Here is a 17916-nt window from a genome sequence, read left to right as displayed (position 1 = left end):
AGATAGAGGTCTGAAGAAAGTCAAACACAAAAGTGAAAAAATTACTCACTTGGTTGCACTCAGCCAAAACCACTCAGAGAGTGAAGCTAATGAGTCTGGCTACACAAGATTCCAGTTTCTGGCTAGCTTGCATAAGTTATGAACCTACATGCTTCAGATTCCGGGGATTGAATTGGTTTTTTAATATGTTGTTCAAAAGGCAATGAAAATGATTGTCGTTGCACTTGGGTACCCAGCAGTAAGACACAGTCACTCTGTGTTTTAACTGTTCCAGATGTGTGTGATGCAAGTTGCAATTGTGGCCGCTGTAGTAAGTATGGTTCCTTCAGCCAGACATTTGTTAATTAATTCATGCACTGAAAAGTTTTCCGTTAATCCAGTGTGTTCGGTCTGCATGTCATCCATGTAGGCAGCAATTCCCTGCGCAACAGTTCAACACGTAGTACATGTATGTGCAAACCAGCCTGTCAACTGTTCGTTCATCCATCCGTCTGCTGCCATTTATCAAGAACCGCAGTGCACTGGACTACCAACAAAAATCAGTAGTGTGCGTGTGTGTGTGTGTGGAAGCAATTAGTCCTGTGTGCACCCACTGACCCCGTACATGATGAGGCCGATGATGCTGCTCTTAGTCATCTTATTATCTGATGAAGAGCTGTTTTGGAAAGATCAGAGGGTATCTTGGGTGAAATTCCAGATGTTGTTGTGGCCATACCGATACATACAAACACATATGTGCATGCATACAGTTGTGTTCTCATAAAAGTGAACATTCATACACAACGACTTATTAAAGCAGCGGTGGACGGGCCTGCAGCTGGGCAGGGCAAATCCCTGAGGGGCTTTTCAGTCATCTAACCAACTCTCTTTTCCTTCATCCCTCCCTGTTTTCCTCTTGTTTTATGCATGTCACTGATGTACTTGCATCAATGCTTTTGTCATGACCTTTAACAGGCTATTTGTCTTCATCAGATACACTGAAAAGGAGAAACAAATGTCAGATTTATTCTGGGTTGTTCCCAGCTCTTTTTCTTCCAGACGAGGATTACAGATTTTAATAATTTCTCCAAGGAATAAAAGGAATACCAGAGATTTTCTTTTCATATGACTGACTATGAACAAGTATTCCAGTGCTACTCAAATGTAAAACTTAGAGGTCTGCTTGCCAAATTTACACTTGGCACAGTGTCACAGGTCCAGAAAGAGTGGATTATGTGACTGATGTTTAAATTCTAAAAACTCACAAAAAAAAAAGTGACATTTCAAGTCTTTAAACTTGACACAAAAGCTTTGATGGTCCGGCAGAGACACTGATCTCAGTGTTCATTAGTGAGTTTCCAGGGATTTAAGTTTTTCCATTATATTTGTAGTTAAATGCTGATTTCATCGCCCGCTCTTGTTTTATTGATTCTAAAATTATTCTGCTGCTTGATATGACGACTTCAGCTGGTGAAGTTTAGGGACAAAACTTCTAAAAATGGGCATGTTGGGCACTTTAACGTACTCCACAATGGCTATCTGTTTGATTCTGTATAAGGCATTGGTCTTCTGCTCTGCACAGATAAAAAAGGAACATGAGTTTTCATGGCTAACCTTTATTTGCATTGGCTAGTTTTGAACATTTAATTGTGAGTGCCCAACCTCAATGATGTTATTGTTTACTGTGGTTACCATCAGCTGAAACTATGTATGCAAGGTGACATGAAACTGTAAAAATGTGTCACTGGAAAACAATCTGCTCAACTTTGTATCAGGTCCAGATTGAATTGTTTGAAGTGATTGAACTGTCCAGATCTGGACCAGAGTATGATTATATTGAGTATGTGGGGACCATCCGTTTATGTCTTTTAAAAGTTCTCACACAGAGAGACTGTATTAGACTGTGGCTTTGAGCTATTTTTTTTCCTTTCTCCACCAGAGTCTAACTGTGGTGTAATGCCCTTTTTTGAGCTATAAAATCAGTTTTTAGGTCATGGCAGTTTACCGACTTACTTATCTCCAAACAGATACTGAAAATAAAACATGATTCCACTCATTCCTCACTGAAACCACACAAATACACTAATTCACTAATTAAGTAAAAAATGTTGCTCGCTGCGTCCCATGATTTCAATGAGAATCGTCAACAATTCCAAAAAACTATTTTAGGCAAACAGATCAACTTTATTAAACTCATAAAACTACCACAGAACTTCCCGTGCTTCCTCCCGTTCCTGTTTGTCACGTTTGCCTGCCCTCCCAGCTGGCTTACATGGGTCCTGCTAGCCACCAGCCTCGTCTCCCAGTTGGCTAACCTCTGGCCTGCTGGCCGCCACCTCACCATCACCCAGATTCCCAGGCTCCCAGCTGCCTGGCGATGCGGAGCCGCAGCTGCCCAGCACCACAATCGATGCCCAGCTGGATTGAGCCGGATCTTGAGTCGGCCATGTGTTACTCCGCGTGTTTCCCTGCTGTAACCTGTTGTCTGTACCTGCCAGCCTGGTCCATCCTTTAAGCCTGGTGCTCATCATTTTACCTATTAAAAGATGCCATATTGTGAAAATGGGTTTCCAATTGTGTTTTATGTTTTTTATAAACTGTGAGGTGTAAAATAAAAGCCAATTGGGCGATCTTGACAGGTTTAGACAGCACTAATGTTATAGTGTGCAGGTTAACGGCTAACAGTTAACTAGCGGAGTGAGCGAATGGGTGAGCGAGAGTGAGGGAGCGGCGGTGTGGCTGCTGTCAGGGCAGGTTTGAGAGGTGTGCCGATGGGCGCAGAGCTGGACGAGCTGTTTAAACTGTAAACGTAGGTGTTTAAATGTGTATATTACGATCCACGTGTTACTGATCCTGCAGCCATTTTTCCACCGCCCTCTGCCAAATCTGATCCCAGGCCCGCCTTGTGAGTTCATCTGTGCTCAGCCAAACGGAGCATTTGCTGATGAATAGTGGGCGGTTACCTCTGCCTGGCAGCAGAATCTGACCGTGTGTGGCTGGGACAGAGAAGAGCCCCTTTAGAAAAGCGGGAGAAAATCAAATCAACACCATTACGGAAGTGTTTAACACACACACACATAAACAGTACAGATATAACTATAAAAAGAGTTCAAATAAGGGACCTTTAAACTCCCTCCTCTGCACCTGCCCGCGTGCCTGTGCTTGGGTCCTCCCTGCCTTTTGCTGCTTCCACCAGCCGTGACATAGTATCCAGCTATTTGTCCTTCTCTCCATCTCTCTATCCATCTTACTGCCCTCAGGCTCTCTTCAATCCATTATCTGTGTGTGTGCGTGAGACAGTCACTGAGTTATTAGTGGGCGATTAGCCTTCTGACCCACTGCCGCACTGTCTGTCCCAGTGAAAGGGTGTGTTTGTGTGCCTTTTTTTCTGCGTATGTGTCGAGCGCTAGTGTGTGCGTGTGCGTGTGTGCGTGCGTGAACAGGTGAATTTGTATATATAAACAGAAACTGCCTGTTTAATCAGCAACGACCCATGGTTTTACATACTGTATTAAGTTCCATAGGTATCCATCTATTCAAATTGTGTTGGCTGGTACTTCCTGTTGTACCCGCACCTGAATGCAAAGCTTGACATATGTACTTCCCTTCTCAGAAACTCTATTCCGCCTCAATCAGTTTTATTGGGGGAATGTCCAGGGCAATTATATTTTTTTTGTCCGGTCTGAACCTGCCAAGTGCTCAGCTCTCACAAGTCCTGAAAAGTACAAAAAAATGTCAACAAATTACTGAATGTTTTTTCAGCAGTACTCAGCTTGAACTGACAACTCTGTAATGTAATAATGTGTTCAGTATTTGGCAGCTGTCAGATTGTCATAACACATGCAGCCTAATAGTCGAAATTTGAAATTGACTTTTCCTTTCAGTTGTGTTTGATGGAGTTGCTGTATTTGCTATGCTAAGTATGCTTGCATTATCTGAACCAACATGTCTGCAGGTGGCATCTTCAAAAATACCTAGCCACGTCACTGGGATGTGTAAACCATCAACAAGTTAAGGATTTTAAGGCACAGTATCTATGTTTTCATTGTGTTCACTCTCCATGTCCTTACATACAATTTGTGTCTTTTGATTTAGTTTTCATCTTTGTGTAAGGTACTATGTGTCTAGGTTGTTTATGATCAAATAAACAAAACCAGTTTCTCTTATCATGAGCAGTAATTTCACAGAAATTGATCTTTTCTCTTGTTAAAAGGCCTTGTTGCCCTCAGTGTTTGCACCTTCCATCCCTTCTAAGTACGGCTCAAAGCTTGTTGACTGAAGCTTTTCATAGCATCCATGTCTGTCTCACCCAAGTTTTGCATATGATCACAGCTGCCGGAAACCTGACTACAGATATTCCATCAGTGGGGACATGATGTATCCCATTGTCCTGCAATCCCAGCCTAATTCAAGATTTATATCTTGTGATTTACAGACACTTGAAGTGTGTCAACCAATGATAACTTCAAATATTGCAAGTCTGTGAAATACACAGTATGTAGGTATGATGTTCCAAAAAAACAAAAAAAAAAAACAAAAAACAAAAACCTTGTCAAATCTGCACGATCAATCTTTTTGTCTTGCAGTACATGAACCACTTTGGTGAGGAGCCTCTCCGTGTGACGCTCCCCGCGGCCGCAGCTTTACACGCCATTCAAAACGCAAGCGTATTCAGCCAAACCACAAACAACGGGTTCACATTCACCGACTCGGCCACCAGTCCGAGGGGGGAAAAAATGAAGCAATAAATAAAATAACCACTATCTCACTTCTTTCATTTCGTGAAAAGGCACAGATCTTCTCATGTGTATGTGTAATTATTTCCCTCTCCGGCTCGGCGTTGTCACTGGGGACTGAGGCTGTCGAGTCGCTGCCAAAGCCCCATTCACTGTCTGCACATAGCCAGTGTTACGCAACGGCTAATTACTTCCACTCGGCCCCAACAAAACCATGGAGAGGAAGAGGGAGAGAGTAAGAGAGAGAAAGGAACAGAGGGGAAAGAGAGTGATAAAATAAAATAGACAGAGAGGAGGAGAGACAGCCAGACAGGAGGACAAGCAAGAAGAAAGTCAAAGAGGAAAAAGACAGAAATCATAAGGCAGACAAAGGAAAGGTAGGATGTGGAGAGATAAAGTAACAGGGAAAAAGGAGCGCTAAGAGAAAAAGAGAGAGGAGAGGAGGGGGAGAATGAGTGCGAGGGAGAGAGCAAGTAAAGGACAGAAACAAAGGGAGTGCAGGACAGGGAGACGGAGAATGAAGGAGAGATAAAAGACCATCTTCCTCCTCTCCCTGCGTCTCCTCCGCTGTGTTTTGGTAAGGAGAGGCACAAAGAAAACAACATCAAACCATAATGACCTCTTCACCAGCCGCCAAAACAGTTTTACCGAAAATCATGCCGCAGCGGCCAAATATGGTCCAAGGAGAGAGGCAAATGTGGAAGAGGAGTGTTGTCAAAGCCAGACGGGGCCCGCAGCCCTTTTCCTCTCCAACAATTTTTAGAGATGATGTCATTATTCATAAAAAAAAAAAAAAAAAAAAATAGAAAAAGAAAAATGTGTCTGCGCCTCTGGCTTGACTAGAGCGAAGGGAAGAGGGAAAGGTGGGAGAGATGGAGGAGGGAAGGCAAGGAGAGGGGGAGATGTAGAGATTAAGACATCGAAAAGAGAGGAAGGAAAAAGAGGAAAGAGAAAAGAGGAAAAGAGAGAGTTAGATGGGGACAAAAATAGTTAACAGAAACAGGAAAGAAACATGACATAAATAGAAGAGAGAGGGGGGAGAGAGGGAAAACTACCTCACTTCATGTTTATGCTTCTCATGCTTTATGCTTTCTTATTTTCGGGTTACCAAAATCTCTTTAATATGAGCAAAATTTAGAATAACTAAATAACTCGAATAAACCTCGATAAAACGTGAATTAGTGAGTTTTAGAGGTGAAGGAAGGAGGATTTGCATTCAAGAGAGGCAGGTGAGCCGTTTCCCCTGTTTGCTTTAACATTCCTCAACTCAACCCACATTTCCTACTGCTTCTTCAACTTCTTCGCCAATAAAGAGAAATAATGAGTGAAAGCAGTACGAGCACTGCTACGATCGCAGAGAGCTAACTGTCAATTTTTGAGGAATAAAAAGAACCCGCACGTGTTTGGCGACACCTGGGCCACGAGGTAGCAACGGCGACCCTCCGCACACGATCAGCGGCACAACTGCTTCGCACCAACACGAGCCTGTTGCTCTTCGATGGAGAGAGCGAACATCGTGCAACTTCGTGGCAGTTCTACCACGTGCACTGCAAACCATTCAGGTTTTACAACACTGCACCGAGAGTTCAATCAATTTCATCTCTCGGTGTTGCCCCACCATGTATACATGACATCCTGTTATCACACAACGGATCAAATCTACTCATTGATGCCTTAAGTTTTTTTCAGTTCTACATGTACGGGACGCTGTTCTTTCCCTGTACTCTAAAAGGAGGAGTTTGTGGACTGTTTCAGGATTTTTTTTCTTTTTTTGTACCCAACTCTGAAAAGACATGACTTCCTGTGTGGGAATAAGGTTTCCTACCGCCGATTCTGCCCCGACCACAGAGGCTTGTATGGGCAAATCCAAGGAAGTCTCAAGCATCGCTGGTGATTTCAGCCCAAACGAATCACAGAGCAGCGTGAGGAGAGGAAAAGAACGAGGCAGGGGAAGAAAGAGGGGCGTCGAGATGACAGACGAGAGAAAAAAAGATGAACACACCTCCGTCTGAGACTCTGACAGAGACCATCAGCTCGGTCACACTTACGTTTGCCGTCTTCTCCTTTATCTCATCTGTCCATTTTCACTCCATTTCAACATCACTGTATATCACTTTATCATTCTGTCACATATAAGATAATAGATAAGCCCCCATTCACTCATCTATCCTTGCCTATCTTTGCCATTTCTCTTCCTCTCCCAATCTGCTCATTCATCTCTCTGCTCTCGGGCTCTGTTCAGTCTCTCAGCTCCGCACTGTTTGTGTGTGTCTCCTGAGATATGATCCTATTAGACAATGTAAACAGTAAGGGTGACACATTTATCCTTTCAATCTCAGAATCATATAAATGATCCAGATTTCTTTTTTTTTTTTTTTTGCATTTTCATTTCTATTATTTATTACCTTTGTCTCCTGCCCTCATTAAGACTCAGAGGAACTCGATTTTTCATTTCTTGTTTTTCTATTTTGGAAACTCAATTTCTTCTCTCGAGTGAAACTGTTTATGCAAGCGTATTCCCTTGCAAGTCAGAGACTGTTTCAGGTTTCCTCATCAGGTATGACATTTCATTCGGCAACACTTGATTATTTGATTCGCAGTTTGCATATAGTTTGTTTGAAGCGCTTACTGTATGTCTATGGATCTGCCTGGAGTTTGTACTCACACAATCACTAACCAGCTCCTTTTTGCTGCAGTTAAGCTCAAACATCAATTAGAAACAAGCTAATTTTTTAACCTTATTTAAAGTAGACAGTCATCTTTTTTTAGAATAATAAGTGTTTTCCACTCTAGTCCTTTAATTCATTGGAAAAAAAAGGCAGACAAATGACACAAAATGCCTCCAATGACATCAAACACTTAAACTCAAGAGTAGAAACAAGAGGAACACGCACTTAAACTCTTTCAAATGAAAGAGGTGGAAAACATTTATCAGGCTTTTCATTTTCTACTCATCATGTTCACTCTGTTTCTGGCTGTTTCATACCCAACAAAAATGTAACATACAGAAGTTCTTTACTTTTCTTTGACTTCTTTCGGGACAGGTAAAAAAAAAAAAAAAACTGACAGAAATCTCACATGACTGGATAATTTGTCTGCCTATCAAAGAGAATGCGTGTTTGTATGTGCGTGCGTGCGCATGTGTATGTGTGTGTGGCCTCCCAGTATGACATGTCTGTCTAACAGGCATTACCAGGCAGTCTGAGCATTTTCATTAGTTCCTAGAACGCCAAACAAACCACATGGGTATGTGAAGCAGCTGCAGTAGTACTAGAGAGCCACAACAACCTACTGGGGTGAGAGAGAGAGAGAGAGAGAGAGAGAGAGAGAGAGAGAGAGAAGAGAGAGAGAGCAGACCGAGTAGGAGGAGAGGACTAATCTACAGTATGAGAGTGAATATAAGTGGGTCGAAGTGCATGCCTGCACACATCTGCCCACCAGCTTGGTTCTGTGTCTGTGCATGTTTCGCTCCCTGCATGAGCATCCAAACATGCTTTCCAGCGTGTGTGTGTGAGAGAGTGTTTGTCGCCGTAGATTACCTCATGTAGGTGTGTGTGCATGTATTCCATGAACAAGTATATAACCCATATAAGTGTAATTACATGCAGTTTAAATGCAGTTTTTCTCACTACAATTCAATGTCAGATTTTTCCCCCTGAACTGTTCCAAAAATGCTCATGAATGTGTGACAGCTAAAAAAGATTTGTTTTGTCGGATAATCTCAGTTAAGACTTTTCAATTCTCATGGCTTCTCTGCAGCACGCTCGTTATGTCACATTTATCGAAATGACTTCAGTCGTATCGACGTTGTACCAGAGTCTAAAATTTCAGAACTTTTCCAAAAGTCCACTGAGAATTAGGCAGTTTTCCAGAACAACTATTAGTCATGGCAAACAAATGTTCAAATCTCATAACTCACAGATCTTTTTTTTTTTTTTCTTTGTGATGGGAACTCCGCCAGTGTCTGTGTGTTTATGGCGGTGACATAATGTCTATGTGCACTACAGCCACAGGCTCAACCGGTACTGAATCACTGTTAAACAGATAACAATTCCTCCTGTCCAATTATACTGGCACAGAAAAAGCAGTCTTAAAAAAGACAATGTGGACTGACTCTGCCTTTCAAGGACCTCACTCAAATGGAAATCAAAAAAAGGAGAATCACCTGTGGTCATCCGCTCAATATTAAACTCTTGCAAGAGTGTGGTGCGTGTCGCATGTCTTTGGTGTGTCCTACCTGACCACAGGCTCCGGGATGGCCTCCACGTTGGCAGGGACCTGTACTCCCTTCTCCCACTCTTGTCTCCAGGGGTCTGAGAGCACGTAGAAGTCGTCCGGGCCGAGCTGGGCCGAGTCCGGCAGCTTCATGGCTGTGATGAAGTCAGTACGAAACACCTGCGCGGGCAGCGAGGTAAGAGGAAGGGGAGAGAAAGAAACACGGTTCAGTTAGATGGTCGAAAGCAGTGTGTAGAGGAGGTGAAGAGGACGGAAGGCGGGACGGCAGGACAGAGATAAGGAACGGGTGATCCATTTCATGACCTTTTTGTGCTTTTGCGATCTTCTTCTCTCTAATTCAGTTCCACCTAACGGTACAAGGGTTAGTCTACAGTACAGCACTTTTTATTCAGACCTGGGAGCAGATAAATGTATTTGTTCTTCTCTCCATGGTCGGGTTTCTGCGACTCTTGACACATTTTAAGATCAGATAGAAGCGTGAATCAAGATCATGGTTCAATTAGTGGTTAAGTTCTTTGTAAGAGACAGCAGACAGAGACTATTATTTCATGCTCTGTTTTGTCCTAAAAAAAAAAAAAAAAAAAAAAAAAAAAGGTTGGGCCCGAAAAATTGGCCTTTTTTTTTTTTTCCAAAAAAAAAAAAAAAAAAAAAAAAAAAAAGTGTTGGCACTGACAACTGTGCATCTTTTTTATTATTTATACAGTGCATCACATTACAAGCACAAATACAAACACGGAGCAGTTGTAGCTGACTGACAGGTGATCCACTGTGACACCGTCATCTGCCACTAACGTTGCTTTAGATGATGCTGACGTCGAGAGAGGAGGACGTCTCACTTCATTACAACCTCGACTCCTCTTTCCTCACATCTCTCCCTTACTCTCTCCCCCATGCAAGACGCGAGGAAGAGATGTAAGGGAGTGAAATGAGGAGAAATTGTAGCCAAATGAAAACCACCTACTGACTCATTAAAAGTGTGTGTACAGCGCGTAGGAGGACTCTATAAAAACAAAACAAGGGGTGTGTGTGACCTGAGGGAGTGGGTGTATTCATGCAGACACAATCATTCTCATACATAATGTGAACACGCACACACCTACAAAGACAAGATACACACACAGACACAGAAACACACACACACACACACAGTCTGTCTGTCTGTTCTGACATGTTCTAACAGGGACCCGAAGCGAAGATATTATCAGTCATATAGTCAAGGACATCAGCAAAGAACACACACACACATAAACACACAAACTCACATAGGAAAACAAGCAACACACACACACACACACACACACACACACTGGTGCCAAATCAACCGTATGACTTCACTCTACATTTTATCATTATTTTCTAAGCCTGCTTATCCCTGCTTTATTAGCTCTTCTCCTCTGTCCTACTCCCTCGCTCCCCCTCCTCCTCCTCTCCATTAACCTCTTCCCTCTCTCCATCTCTCTTCCCTCTCTCCCTCGGTGCCCCGATGTGTGATGTTTTTCCTTACCTTGTTTATTTTTGACCCAAGAGACACAAAGCAGAAGTGTTAAAAAAAAGAAAAAGAGACTTGTGAGAGAAAGGATGAAACTTTGCAAACCGACAGGTGTGCAGGACAGAAGGCCAAAATGCAAAACAAAAACAAACAAAAAAAAAATCATCACCAGCACACCGTCGCCCCTTATGGTTAATTTATTAAATCACTATTTTTCAGTCAAGCGACCTTCATCGGGAATTTCACACCAATAAGAATGAAACAGAAGACGAGCTGCTGGACGGAGCGAGTGCGATAAAAGAAACTGTTCAAGGAAAGAGGCAACGAAAATATTAATAACATGAAGTGAAATCTACAAAAACAAGAGGAAAAGAGAGAGAGTTTCCATTTCTATAAGATTATCCATATCACAATATACTGTATATATCGCTTTTAAAATATAAAGTTATGACTCCTACTATATAATAAAGGCACTTGTGATCATGAGGTTGCTGGTTCAAAGCGGATGCCTTAAAGACGAGCATAAAAACCCTTCGAAATATATGTTTATGCAAGTGTTTTTAAGCTGCAGCTAAGAGACATGACCGCACATGGTTGCCGGTTGTCATAGTGACACACCAAGCTTTCTGGCATGTGTGCATGTTTTTTTTTTTCTCCTTGAGAACCTTAAATGTAAGGTGTATTTTAATTTTGAATGGAGAAAAAAAAAGGACTTTCAACTGAACATGGTGCTGAATTTGACTCATTATTTTAAGTTGAATACAAGAACAACAAAAGGGTGCACATCAACGCTGACCTGCTGAAGAAAAAGAGAAGAAAAGCTAGAGGTAAAGAGGTACGAACCAGAGAAAGGGGGATAAAAGCAATCATACAGAGTGAAGAAGCACAACTGAATGGGAGGTGGAGAGAGGAGAGGAGAGGAGAGGAGAGGAGAGGAGAGGAGAGGAGAGGAGGAACGATTTAGTGCTGTGGGACGACAGGGAAATGAGGGAGAGGAGAAAAGGGAGTGATATTAATTTAAGTGAAAAGAGAGATGAAAGACAAGGACAGATGAGGATCTGTGAGTGTGAGTGTGTGTGTGTGTGTGTGTGTGTGTGTCACAGACCAGTATATGAAAAGGCCATATGTAAAAAGCAGCATCCTTGCTTCTGCTGCTTGGCTGCCTGCACCGTCTGCCAGCCAGCACAAATAAATAATGCAATGGAGCAAGAGGACGAGTGTGTGTGTGTGTGTGTGTGTGTGTGTGTTTATGAACAACACGGCATGAATGTCCACGTGCGCGTTCAAGTTTTGCCCATGTGTGTGTTCCTCTGTGTGCGTGCGCGTGTGTGTGTGTGTGTGTGTGTGTGTGGGTATGCAACTGCATGTTTTACTGCGTGAATAACTGTGTGTGTGCGTGCATGAGTGTTTTAAAAAAGAGTGTGTGTGTGCTCGTGCGCGCGCGTGTGTGTGCGCATTAGACAGTGAGCCAAGGCCATGATGAATCTTGCCTTCCCCTTCAGCAATAGGAGAGGAGGAGAGACAGAGACTGAGGGTGATCCACTCCTCCTTAATCTTTCTCTCTCTTTTTTTTTCTTTTTTCCTCTTTCTGTCTCTTTCTCCCTTTCAACCCACTTTCTCTCACTCTTTCGTCACACTCCTCAGCAGTGGGGGAGAGCAGAAGAGAAGGGGAAAGAGGAGAGGAGAGGTTAAAGGAAAAAGAAAATGAGAGGAGAGAAGAAGGGATGGAAAAGGAGGAGAGAAAGAGGAGAAGGTAGTATATCAGTTTTATTACTGTGTGTTTGTACAGGAATGACTGCGGCTAATTAATGTCTAGGAAACACTATTACAAGCTCCTGCAGTTTTATGTCCTGCCTTTTTTCTATCTCTCTGCCTCTCCAGCTCATCTCCACCCTCTCTGCCACCACTCACCCTCTTCGTCTTTTTCTTCTTTTTTTGCTCTTTGTGTGACAGACGCTCTTTTTGTGACGGATGGCTGGCAGACAGATGGAAAAGGAGCATTATAACAAAAGATGACAACACCAGGTAGACGGGCAGAAAGTCGGACAGGTAGAAGGGCAGGCGAGCGCTCGCTGTTTTCCGAACTGTCGAGGAAATTTCGGCGCAAAATATGAAATACAAATGAGGTGCATTTCCCCCCGGCTTTCAGAGAGTCAGAAAACACATCCAGCGGAAAAACGGAAAAAAACAGAGTCCTTCAAGAGCTGATTAGATTTGAGTAACTTGTTTACCCTCTACAGAGTCGGTTAATGTCAGCTGTATTTCATGCAAAGACAAAAAAAAAAAACAACGAGAAGCGCTTGGCTGTATTATAACAGAACAAGTAATGAAGAGTTATGTACGCAAGTGACAATACTAATGTCATTTCTGGCGGATTTTGGTGGACACAGGCTGTTGTGCAATGAGCCTGGAGCGGCCATGGAAACTTTTTCAGTAATTACTCAAAAAGTGCATTTCTCTCTCCATTTATCACATGATTTATTTATTGCTGGAAAGATTTTTCCACATCGATCAAGCCTAATAACTTTGTTCTGAGGACATCTGATTGAATTTTGCCATTTCCACTCAGCTTTCCAAATTTGATGAATCATAATTCGCAAATGAACATATTGAGTGGATGCCCAACTCCTACAAAAGAGGGAATGATACAGTAAATTTTCCAACAGACAGACAGAAAATCCCCTTTAGCATGCAGTTAATTCATATGTCATCACCGTCATGCATTGTATTCAGCCGCTCTTGGCCATTTTCAGTCAGATGCTCATCAAGTCTGTTTACGCATATCCTTTTATTTTTCTGCTCTAACACGGTGAAAACACCTAATTATTTCCTAAAAATGCTGCAGCGAGGTTAGCTGAAAGGAAATAGCTTCATTTACTCTTTCTACAATTATCTACACACCAGAGACACCGCCAACATCTGCCGCTCTCTTCTGTACAGCCTGTGAATGTCTGAAAAGCTTGATCATTCAGTTTTGGAATCCTACAATTTAGATAATAACTTTCTCTCCAAATCATGATTCAGCAACAATCAAATTATTGAGTTTCTGTCTAGAGAGATCCTGAGTTGCCTCATTTCCCCGAATGTGACAGGCTGTCATGCTATAAATGTCACACTCCTTTGCATTTCAATAACTCAAGTTTAATTTTTTATTTTTTTTGTTCCGTCATCAGTTTGGTTTGCATCACAAGCTATCCAATCACGCAGCGCCGAGTGATCAATGACCTCTCACTGAAACTGAATAGATGAGATTCAGCTGCTCAGACAAGGTTCCACAGAAACTCTTGTTCAGCATTAATGTGAGAGCAGGAAAATTCACACACACCCACACACACACACACACACACACACACACCACACACGCACTGGAAGCAATGCATACACACACGCTCACAAATGCACGCGCAGAGCCACACAAGCAGCCATGGTCAAATAAACACAACCGGTCTCACACACACACACGCGTAGACACACAAGCGCGCTCACACACACGCACGCACGCACGCACGCACGCACGCACGCACGCACGCACGCACGCACGCACGCACGCACGCACACACGCACACACACAAACACACACACACACACACACACACACTTTCCCCTGGCCAGTCAGTCAGTCAGTAGATCAGTATGCTGTGTTGAGTTATGGGCTGTATGCATGCAGGGCTCTCATTAAGTCCAATCTAGATCTGGACCGATGACATGAACAGGGGCTGTGGATTGTGTACGGTGTGTGTGTGCGTGCGTGCACTGTTGCACTAGCAGGGGGGCTACCAGCCTGACGGGCATTAATAATCACACTCAAAAACACAGGCATACTTAGCAGAGCGTCAGTTATCCGTCTGATAACTGATCAAGGCTCCATCACTAATTTTTACACCTTTAGAACTACCCCCACTATTACTATCATTACTAAAACTACTACAACTATAGAATGACTTAAGTTTTAATTAAAAGACTTCTATGAGAACATACGACTGTACTGATAATATTATAACTGCTAATACTCCACTAATAGTGCAGATGTATTAGTGAGCAGACTGTCAGTTTCTGCCCCGTCTGTGCTCAGAGTGATAATTAAAGTGGATGTCTACTGACAGTCCATACACAGCTGCATGGGGATAGCGTTTATGTTTTTAAAATGCATAATGATGACTCCCTTGTAAGTGGTCCAGTTGTTTTTTTTTTATTATTATTCTTGCTCAACTGTTTTGCACATGTGGACCTAAAAAATAGATTTATCATGTTTCTTAGACATTTTGCATTTGTTAGGGAAAACTAATCTTTAATCTACAGTTTTACAACTGTGAAATGTGTTTACAATTTAGAATAAAAAAGTGCACATTGTTGCTACTTTGCACAATGTTTTATTCAGTATGAAGTAAATTCGGGAAAGCACATTGGAATGAAGAATCAAATCAAACCTAATCAACATATGTGATCAATTTCGCTATCCAGCCCTGATGCTGCTACTAATAATGGTAATATTTTAAGTTATTGTGACACAATAATACTTATATAGTACTTTTCAAAACAAAGTTGCAATATGATTTATAGCAGTAAAAACACAGTAACAGTAAACAATAAAATACGCTCCATGAGTTTCAAGAGCTTAACATTACTAACTAACATAATACTTGTGTTCCCAACAAACTACTTGCTATTGCTACTACTTCTTCTTATACTAGTAGACTTACTTCTTCTACAACCAATGGCCTCAAACACTTTATGCTACTACTAGAAACTACCAATACAACTATAACTATCACTGCTTCTGCAGCAACTATCACAACTACTACTACTGACATTTCTGGAAGGTTCACTACTACACCTAGTAAGAATTATACAGTAATTATATTTCTATACAGCATAAACATAGCCACAAAAGAAATATTACCTGCCACTATATATAGATACATATTACAAAATCAATCAGAGATGTCCGACGGGAACTGAGGATTTGAACCTGCAACTTTTACAGGACAAGGTGAAAGCATAAGCTTGCGCCAGCTCTGATTCAGCTTGTTTGTTTGTATGCTGTATGAGGCAGTTTGCCTGTCCGTCTTAGCTTGTGGACTGACTTGTGTCTCTGACCATCTGCAGAGCGATGATAGATTAGCGGAACAGTCTAGCAGAACAGAAACCACTGATGATGAATGTTGAAAGCTGACATTTTAAACCAGGAACCACACGCACACTCAAGCACATACAGACACACGAAGACATGTTCGCGTTGACGCCGAAGCAGAAACATACATTCAAATAAACACGAACACAAACACACACTGATACACAGAAATTACACAACCGAATACACCCACTCGCGCACATAAACGCGGACATACAACATGGTTGTATACATGGTCGCACTCAACGGCAACGAACACTCAATAACAATCCTAGAGTGCAATGCGTAGATGCTTGCACACACTCACACAGGTGCTCACCCAGCCTCCCTCCCCACACAACGGACCTTGTTATTGTGGTGCTGCTGAGCCAGTTTTTTTCTTCTTTTTTTTTTAAGCACAGTGACAAAGTGCTTTAGGTGCATTTGAAGGCCAGCTGACATCACACACCATCGTCTAACTCGCTGTTTATCTTGAAAAACATTCAGCCTTGTTGGATGAAAAGGATGAGAGATGCTCTCCACTTCACTTCTCGTCCTGCTGTTATTATTAGACTGCTAAATTCTGGCAGGGCCACTGTGATTACGGGTGCAAGAGTGGTGCGATAGTTATCGGCACCCCATGAGGTGCGAAAGACCCATAAGGGCAGCATGAGTCCAGCTAAACGAACTGAATGTACAATGTAGAAGTGATCTTGACCAGGAAGGACTGTAACCAAATAAAATAACCCAAATTATACAAAATCATAGCAACTATCCACTAAAATCAAGCAACATAAATGTAGCCTAACATAACTATAGTTTAGTGTTGAGTTACAAAGGGTTATAATTAACACAAAAGGAATTGTTAACTCAAAGCTACAGCTGCAATAATTATTATCCAATTTATCATCCAATAGTAATAAGAGTAGTAATAATAAAAGATTTTTCTAAAACATTGTTAAGGAAATAAAGTATTTCATGCATTGCATCCGACAATGTCAACAACTTTTTTTTTTTTTTGTAGGCCATGTGAACAGAGTAAGTTCAGGTTGTTGGTTGGTTGTTCACAGTAGAAATGGAGCTTCTACCCTGCAGAGTCAACTTAAAGACTTTAAAATAGCACCTGCAGTGTGATACAGGAACACAACAAGAGGCGAAGAGCTTAGTCCTGCTCAAACAGCTCTAATAAAAGCTCTGACACTATTAATCAGTGGTTTAAAGTGGATGCCTTAAAGGGACGAGGATAAGGATATATATTCGAAATATATATTTATGCATTTATGCTGCAGCTAAAGACATGACAGCTCATAGTTGCCGGTTGTCATAGTAACACACAAAGCTTTCTGACATGTGTGCATCTTTTTTTCTTCTCTATGAGAAAATGTAAGGCGTATTTTACTTTTGAATGGAGCAAAAAAAAAAAAACTTTCAACTGAACATGGTGCTGAATTTTGACTCAGTTTTAAGTTGAATACAAGAACAACAAAAGGGTGCACATCAACGCTGACCTGCTGAAGAATAAGAGAAGAAAAAGGGTAAAGGGGGTACGAACCAGAGAAAGGGGGACAAAAGAAGAAATCAAACAGAGTGAAGAAGCACAACTGAAGGAGAGCAGAAAAGAAAGAAATGGGAAGGGAAGGAAAGGGAGGTGGAGAGAGGAGAGGAAGAGAGGAAGGAGAGGAGAGGAGAGTTTTTTCTCTCTGGGCATCATGGCTACCTGGCTCTCCACAGTGCGTCATGGCAGATGTCGACTCACAGAGAGAGGATGCTAATTTTAGCAGCCACATCAGAGCGCAGGGACGGACTCTAATGATTGGCTGCTTGGAAGGTCCACAGGACTCAGGAAGAAGTGTGTTTGTGTGTGTGTGTGTGTGTGTGTTTGTGTGTGAGTGTTGAGTGGGTGATTAAGAGTGAGAAAAAGACGGAGGGGAGAGAAAGGGGTTGATGAGAGAATGACAGACAGAGAGAGAGGAGAAGAGAGCAAGCCTGTATGTGTGGATGTGTGTGTGTGTGCTCAGTGCATTAGTACAGTGACTCAGTGATTTCATTTCACACACACACACACACACACACACACACACACACACACACACACACACACACACACACACACACACACACACACACTTTCTCTAACACCCCAACAGGAATCTGTTGCCTTATCAACCAGTGTACTAACTGCACATCTCTCCTCAGCAGTACAATACTCAGTTCTCAATGAATCCATAATATTACAGTTCTATTAATGAATTGTTATGTCTGTATAAAGTCAGAAAATAGTGACAAATCAAAGGTATCCAAGGTGATGTCTTGTTTTTTCCAAAACTTCAATACATACAGTTTACTATCATAGATGACTAAAAAAA

The 17916-nt window shown here is 42.1% G+C and overlaps 1 protein-coding gene across 1 annotated transcript in view; it reads right to left on the bottom strand.

Moving 5' to 3' along the window:
- Positions 1 to 17916, bottom strand: part of LOC111234522 (E3 ubiquitin-protein ligase Jade-2-like) — a 119544-nt gene that overhangs the window by 82733 nt on the left and 18895 nt on the right. The window contains exon 3 of the mRNA XM_022762668.1: positions 8953 to 9110. Within this exon, the coding sequence (XP_022618389.1) occupies positions 8953 to 9110 (158 nt within the window). The remainder of the gene's footprint in view (positions 1 to 8952; positions 9111 to 17916) is intronic.

Source organism: Seriola dumerili, unplaced genomic scaffold (assembly GCF_002260705.1).
Source record: "Seriola dumerili isolate Sdu_G_001 unplaced genomic scaffold, Sdu_1.0 BDQW01000449.1, whole genome shotgun sequence".
NCBI lineage: Eukaryota > Metazoa > Chordata > Actinopteri > Carangiformes > Carangidae > Seriola > Seriola dumerili.
The sequence above is the reverse complement of the archived record's forward strand: the minus strand, read 5'-3'. Positions and strand labels throughout refer to the sequence as shown.